General features: G+C 39.1%; 1 protein-coding gene across 1 annotated transcript in view; it reads right to left on the bottom strand.

The window, feature by feature from the left end:
* LOC117103996 (cytochrome P450 2K4-like) overlaps positions 1 to 7,843 on the bottom strand; it is a 9,162-nt gene extending 1,319 nt beyond the window's left edge. Inside the window, exons 1-3 of the mRNA XM_033244650.1 lie at positions 7,460 to 7,843; positions 2,254 to 2,855; positions 470 to 794 (exon numbers count right to left, since the gene is read on the bottom strand). Of these exons, the coding sequence (XP_033100541.1) occupies positions 470 to 794; positions 2,254 to 2,855; positions 7,460 to 7,721 (1,189 nt within the window). The 5' untranslated portion in view covers positions 7,722 to 7,843. The remainder of the gene's footprint in view (positions 1 to 469; positions 795 to 2,253; positions 2,856 to 7,459) is intronic.
* Positions 7,844 to 8,396: the final 553 nt, after the last annotated feature.

The following is an 8,396-nucleotide window of genomic DNA, read 5'->3' as shown; positions in this document are numbered from 1 at the left end:
GGAGGGGCTTGCACCCTCTCCTAGATACGCCACTGCCGCGTAGCGCAGTCCTCGACGCAACCGTGGAAGGCTCCCCACAGCATCACCGAAAGCTGCGACTGTATAGAAACGTGACCAAGCTTATAAAGACTGCTCCCGACGATCATTCGCGTCGGACTGCGCCGTACAACCCTGAGTTGGCCTTTACAGGACAAAAGTGACGTTCTATAATACGGGCACACACTGAGCAAAGTCGTTGTCGCGCACAAAGGATCGTTTTTAAGGACAATTTCCCTCATTGCAATCTGCGCAACCAGCAAACGGCTTTGCGTCGCCAAGCGCTTACATAGAATGCCGATGGATTTGCCGCCCGGCGGCCGTCGCATGGCGCAGAGTGTGCCTGGTATTAACTTCACTCCAATATATATGATAATGTTGAAAAACTTGTAAGGCATATATATTATTTAAATATACTGATAGTATCACAAACCTAGTCCAAATGGAACAAAAGATTCTTTGTCGATGTCCAGCTGACCATTACTGTCCAAGAATCGGTCTGGGTTGAATTTTTCGGGTTCCTCCCAATGGTTTTTATCGTGGTGAAGTCCCCAGATATTACCGAATACAACAGTACCACTCTTGACGTCAAAGCCATCGAAATTGACATCTTTCTGCGTCATGTGTGGAACGACCTGCGCCGCCGGGCACGCTATGCGTAATGTCTCGTAAATGGTGGCGTTCGTATACGGTAATTTATCGACATCATCCGTCGTCGGTGCTCTATCAACAAACACAGAACTTACTTCCTCTTGTACCTGAAAACATTGAAAAAGGAATGTTACACACACACACACACACACAAAGTTAAGTTATGCAGCAAAACACCGTATACAGACTGCATGAATCACTTTATACTGTACATGTGCGGCATATAGACAATTAATGTGATGTCATTCCCATGCGCAATTTCAATCGATAGGCCAGTGGATACCATATCTGTCGCGTTTCACACATAAGCTTCTCCTTATTAGGGAATATTTTTTACTGATTATTTGGCCTGTCATAAGCTGTATATGGTTATATCGAAAGTAAATGATAAACAAGTAAATAATTATGTGTATGTTCGCAAACGCGTACGTTCGCAAACAGATTGAATACGGTATTACATTCATGTACCGGTATGTTCTTTGGTAGGCTGGCTTATCTTTTATGCTTGAAAAAAAACATATAGAATACGGAACTTTTTAATAATAAATTTGAATTTAAAGTAATGATTATTATCATCTATCTATTGATGTGACTTTTTATGCAGTTTAAGAAAGCGCAAGCGAAGTTAAGACCTGTTTATACTTCAACGACAACGATAAAATAGTTAAAAAGCAATTGTTCATATAAAAAATAAGAGAAGTTTCTACACTAGAACAATTTTTACAAATCAAATCAGATGACGTCATAATCGTGGAAAAACATTAAAATCGTAGTAATAGCAACGATTTTACCGTTTTTCCATGATTATGATGTCATCTAATTTAATTAAAATATTTTGTTATCGTATAAACAGGCCTTTATTTGTATTGTTAGGGAACGACGTCACTCATAACAACGCGACTTCGCTCGCACTTTTGAAAACTACATAAACAGTCGCGTCTAGTGGTAAGATGGTTTGAAAAAAATTCGTTAAATTTAAATTTATTATTAAAAAGTATTGCAAGAATCGTTATTTTTAACTATAATTTAAACAAATGCCAAAAAAAGAAACTTTTCTAAACTAGTACGTCACTTAGGCCCTCCAACATGGCGTCGGAGGCCTCACTTTCTGTACCAGGATTGGCCGATGAGCAATCCAGCTATAATAGTAGAGATCAGTGACTGTAAAACATTCTGTAACCAGGAAAAGGGTTTCGAAACATTCGCTAGCTCACAGCACACGCACGCAATTGAATGTTGATTGGTCATTTTTCACCCGAGGTCATGGCGAGATCCCCCGTAGCGATTAAAGCTCGGCTTAGAAAAGTTAAACACGGTGTCACGCCAGGTATAGTTACTATAGTAACACAGTCCTACTTGAAACTTTAGACTAGCAGGTGGATAAACCCGGTGAGTTGAGCCGGGTTTATGCACCTAGTCTGAACGCAGCCTTAGCGGTTTGCCATAAAAAAACGATCTCTTACGTGCGCCTCGTCGCGTACAGTTCTCCATGGTATCGCGTCAACCGACGACCGTTTCGGCGCTGTGTCCCTGTGTCTTAACGTAATGTAAAAATGCAGGGCTTACCTTGGTTTGAATTTCAGGGTGTTTGGTAATAAGTAAAATAATCCACTGGATCGCGTTTTTAAGCGTGATCGTCGAGCCCATCAAGTTCATTATGTGCCATGGACAATCATTTTCTGGGAACTCAATCCCGTCCGCTTTCCCTAAATAGCCATCTATAAGATCCCGTATGTTGCTGCTGTCGAGGTTCTCCTTATGCGCGTCTAACTCCTTACTCACCAAGCAACGCAAGTTTTTACGCTTTTTCCTAAAATCTTTGTAAAATGGCGCCCACAACACTGGAAACAAATTTGCTTTCTCGCCCATCAGATTTTTCAGTTTATGGTTCATTTTAGTGACACGGTTCTTTAATTCCTTAAATTTGGGATCGTCGTAGGGACATCTCTGTTCTCGTCGGAAACAAAACGTCGAGATCATACTGAGGTTTGCTTCTTCAATCAATCGATAAACTAGGTCAGACGATGTGTCTCCCTTTTCGCTTAAGACGTCACAAACTGCAATCGCTTCATTTTGCGCCAATTTATCGAGGTCTACTTGTTTCATTACCGTCGATAAAAGCTGCCTTCGTTGATCATACACCGCGTCATTTTCCCAGGTCATCGTACCTTTAGGAACAAATATCGGAAATAACTACAAAATTGTGTTGGTCTGTATAATAATGTAAGCTTTTGTCACAATAAAAGGGCTGTGACTGTCGGCCGATCGAACAGTTGGCGTCGTAGTCGGTCAGTTGAAGTATCAGTCACGTATGGAAAAATATATTATTTCAATACCGTAGGCCTACATAACGACAGCTTAAATAATGAATAAATTAATTAATTGTTGTAACAACACAATTTTCTCTACTTATACATTTTACAAATGATTAATACTAGGCCTACCTTATCATCATCATCATCATCATCATCATTATCATCATCATCATCATCATCATCATCATTGTTTATATCCGCGAGTAATATAATATATTTCGATTCAATGGCTCACGCCTCCAATGCTGCATTACCAAACTGTCGCATAGTTTACAGTACACAATGCAGTTGTCATTTTTAAAAGAATTAGAGTTCTGATCAGTAAGCGGAATACCGTAAAGATAATCGGGAGTTCATTTTACCAAAAGTCAACACTTAGCCATTTATATAGGCCTAATGTATTACAATGAGTACTCATCATTGCTGTTGTTATCCTGGTATGGATTAACGTTAAGGGGAAGTTTGGAAATCCTACGGAAACAATAATTTGGTTACGTCATCATTTCTAGAATTGTTGACCGTTCCGCGGAACTCCAACAACTGGATATTGTTGCTAAGGGTCCACAAACGACAGCGTCGTAAATTAGGTCAACTTGCGTCATGTTTGTGGGACATGCACTTTAGGCCTACTAACTATTGAATAACACGTTTTAATTGGTCAGTTAAGTGTGACTGACAGTTAAGTTCAGGCATTTCGTTGTCAAGTGCTGTGATTGTCAGCGCCTACATTGACCCCTAACCCACCCCTTCCTTATTATACATTCATGACTAAAACATAATAGCACTTTTCCAGCAGATGAACGAATAACGTTCGAAATATAGAGAATCACGGTGGCTTTGTATCGTCGCTTTTTTCTGAGTTTGTTTCATAGGCCTACCCTCTCCGGATATACACAATTTAACGTCCGAGTTGACCTGCCATATTCGTTTACATTGTAATATCCTGTCAGCGGTACTGTACAAATAAATAACGTTAAATTAGCCAAGACGATTACGTTTGGTTGTGAGACACATCCATTAAACTTTACTTTTGATAATAAATAAATGGATGAAAGTTCGAACGGACGTGATGTCCAGATCTGTAAGTTACGATGAATGGAAAGAGAAGTGGTAGGTTGCTTAATAGTCATGTAGTTTTTAACCTTTGAACCTTAAGGTTAGAATTCAAGTCGTTGGACAGACCAATTGATCTAATGCAAGATTAATTGATTGATTGCATTGATTGGTTGATCGAAATATTCTTTTATCTATCAACCGATTGATATATTGATTGTCAATTTCAATGAGTTCACGGGCATTGACATTGAGGTCAATGAAAATCAAACTTTGATTTGCCATGCGTAGGCCTGTTCCTCATCCATATCTAGGCGGTATAAATCCGTGAATTTGATATTTTGCACAATGGTATGTTTTTTTTTTTGTAGATCCCGGAAGTGTCAGTTAACCGATATCGGTTAGTGTTCCGGTTCATTGAGGCAATGGTGGTTTGAAGTGTTGGATTAACGAGTTCAAATGAGTACTGATCATCCTTTACTTCTCAAATGACGTTATATTTCCATTTTTATCTCTTTTGATATCATTACATTTTAAAATGTCTTAGCATTAACCTTTTGAAATCGGTGTACTTTTAGAAGGACATAGGTGATCTGTAAGAAGAGGGGTATGTCGATAGACTCGGCACTCAGTTTTGTTTATATCCGCGAGTAATAAAATATTTCGATTCCATGGCTCACGCCTCCAATGTTGCATTACCAAACGGTCGCATAGTTTACAGTACCGTACACAATGCAGTTGTTATTTTTAAAAGAATTAGTGTTCTGATCAATAAACGGAATACCGTAAAGATAATCGGGAGTTCATTTTACCAAGAGTAAACATTTAGCCATTTATATAGGCCTAATGTATTACAATGAGTACTTTCAATAAAGATTGAGCATTGAGTGTTAAGCGACCCATAGACCAAATCCGACCTGTTGTAAATTTCAACTCGGCTCGCGTCGTAACAATATAGCGATGTCAGGTATTATATGCCTAGCCCACTTTACTAAATTGGCATTGGAGAGACGATGCAGTAATTGTAGTAAGATATCGGTACTGTCACGATCACGATAACCCATTCCGTTATAATTCACTTTATTACAATCGTATTTACATAATGGATAATACAAAATATTTAAAGAGACATGGAATAAAAAAACACAAAATGGACAATTTAAAATCAAAAAGTCACAAAATTAATCGATTCCTATTTAACTTTATATAATATAAATAAATAAATACAATCGTTGCTACTACTACAATTTTAATGTTTTCCATAATTATGACGTCATTTGATTTGATTTGTCAAAATATGTTATTATCGCATAACTGATAAATCATTATCGAATCGTTCTGGTGTAAAAACTTCTCTTATTTCTTTTATTTTCTACATGAACAATTGCTTTTTAGCTTTTTATTTATTTTTTTATCGTTATCGTTATCGTTGAAGTATAAACAGGCCTTTATGCTGCTGGAATTAGGCTATTTTACTTTGTTGATTTATGAAATTTGAACATAGCCATTATGAGGCATATGGAGTTGTTGTGGTCGTGAGAACTAATCCAATCATTTGTGACAAGAATTAAACCCATGCACCTGGGATTGCTATTCAACACCACTTTAATTTTATTCTTCTTTTTTGTAGTCCGATTGCTCGTGTTCTTGAATACGCGCATTCTTTCCGTTAGTTATATTTTACCAAGAGGACGAGGAGCCCCTACTGGATGGGAGGTCTCCGCTAGGGTTAATCGTTTGGAAAGAAGCCCGTGTTTGCCCCCATAGGCCTATGCCTACTGTACATAACGTACGCTACGACATGACGAAATAGTCCGGTAGGCAACACAACATGTAGAATGTGATTGCAATGTTGTGAATTGCTTCTATACACATGAGGAAAGAGGCTACAACCGGCGCCAGCGGGGGATACCGGGGTCACAAGACCCTTCACCCCACCCGCAGGTTGCAGGGACGGATCGAGAGTTGTCCTAAAGGGGAGGGGCGAAAGTGGGGCCGATCGAACAACACTGTCCTAGGGGGTCCAGGAGCATGCTAAACTTCTAATTTCTAAGATGCACAAAATAACATCTGAAGGGGTTTAGGCGATCAATTATTTCTTTATCTTTCTTTCTTTTTTCCTTTTTTTTTTACTTCTCAAAAAGTGGGGGGGGGGGGGGTGTGGCCCGCCGGGCCCCCTCTAAATCCGCCCCTGGGTTCGGGAAGAAACCATTTATGGCAGCCGGGCGTTACGTGTAGAACTTGTTTTCTATACTTTCTATAAACATGTTGGGGCTGAATTGAAGTGAGTGGGCCGGCTCTGTCCTATTTTAAACAAAATCTAGGGGTGGGGGGTGCTTTACTCTTGAATCCGCCACTGATCTGGTTAATGAGCTTTCGTAACATTTAATTTTATTTTGCTACACATTGTGGTATCCATTTGCACTGATTCCGTGGGATAATTGATAAAAAAAAAACCCAGTAAAACATGCAAATATTATGAATTTGCGGGATATGGGTTATTTCCGGGAGACTCTTGTTTGTTTGCACGAGTGCGGGAGGCCGCTCCGATTTCCGGGAGCCTTCCGCGAGTTCCGGGAGAATTGGAACCCCTGCATCAGTGAATCAGATGCCATCTCTAGCTACAACAAAAAACCGCCTGCTGCCATCTCTTCAACTAGGCCTATATTGTAACCTTTCTTCATAATGGTTGTAGGCTTACGTATTTTTATGAGGCTATAAGATTTTACAATGCATTTCTTGTATTCTTATACCAGCTGAAAGCTGTCGGACAGTGTGTATACAATAGACTAGGCTAAATGGAGTTGTAATATTGATGTAACGGAGCTGTCGTTTTCTTTGGCTAATAAGGAATTGGGGTGGGGTATGGGAGGGTTTCATTATGTAACGTTATAATAAAGTAGGCCTGTAACCACCAATCCGGACATAAAATAAGATGCACATCCTGTAGACCACCGGATCTGAAGAGTTTCAATGGCTGATTCACATAAAAGAGACTGTCTTTCTTTATCCGTGATGAGTGTCACTGGTCTATGCCTATTTGGTTAGTAGGTAAAGTATCAATAATTAATAGGCTACGTGTCGACATAACCTTGGCATAACTTAAGCACTATAACATTAACGTTTGGTATATTAAAGTTGCTTTGATTTTATAGTCCATCAAACCCGCACACCCTGTAAAGTCCTTCCTCTAAATTGTTATTTTGTCAATGACGTCTTTTGTGTATCTTACAATACAACGTCAATAATACTAACTATTGAAGCGTTACTTAATGCTTAATGCTCGAATAGACAGCGAATCGCATTGATCTACATGCGTAATTTCCCGTGTTGCCGTCTCTCTGTTAATTAAATAATAATAATAATAATAATAATAATAATAATAAAATATTCTTGATATTTACCTACTGCACCGTCCTTTTTGACAATAGGCAAGACGAAACGTCCAGAAAATATCTCTGGACTTTCTTCGAATGCCCTCCTCAAGACGTCAATGTTTCCGAGCAAAATACTGTCACCCATGGGTCCAAGATTTACACGGCATACAGGTCCGTACCTCTGGCACCATTCAGTCCACGTGATGTGCGCCTTTGGGCAAATCTGCTTCAGATTTCCAATAATACGACTCGGGCGTGGTCCTGGAATACTACTGCCCTTTTCTGCCATGGCTGGGTTTTTATTAAATTGTGAATAAGTTAGCGCTCGTCCGCCTACCTCACATTTGATCACCGATGAAATTATGACTGTAATAACTTGAACTCCGTAACATGTCCATCCATATAGCGTCAGCCTCTATTATGGTTCCGGGTAAGTGCGATTTGATTGGTTGGTTGGTTAGATAGATATCTGTGGTTTGCTCAGACTTTGGAGGGCACAAGCCGACTTTATAACTGATGCGGAACAGAAAAACAATAGTTCCAGGATATAAATTTCAAATCGGTTACTATACTGGAAACCACTTCTAGGATACACGGACTTCAGATATGAACATGATGAGTCACGTTTTAAATAGTCCTATATCATGCCAATATTTCTTTTTAAAAATATCTATATTTATTATTATCAATCTCTATTTATAATTATTATACTGCCAAATGTCGTCTATATTCACCCTGAAATTATTCTGCTTCGAAACCCATCCATTGGAAATAAATGAACGTTTGTTGATTTGGTGGGTCGCCATGCGTCTATTCTCCGTTTAGCCAGGTAATTTTTCTCTATATTCTGTATGTCATTGTTTTTCTATGTTGATCGCATTTGAATGGATGCTAAATAGGTAGTAAAGTAAAAAGGTGTATTGGCCGGGATTAAAATGTTGGTTTAAGATATACTAGGGATTGT

This window comes from Anneissia japonica, unplaced genomic scaffold (genome assembly GCF_011630105.1).
Source record: "Anneissia japonica isolate Jap-2015-1 unplaced genomic scaffold, ASM1163010v1 scaffold2167_len242483_cov200, whole genome shotgun sequence".
Lineage (NCBI taxonomy): Eukaryota > Metazoa > Echinodermata > Crinoidea > Comatulida > Comatulidae > Anneissia > Anneissia japonica.
This window is presented reverse-complemented; position numbering and strand designations above follow the sequence as displayed.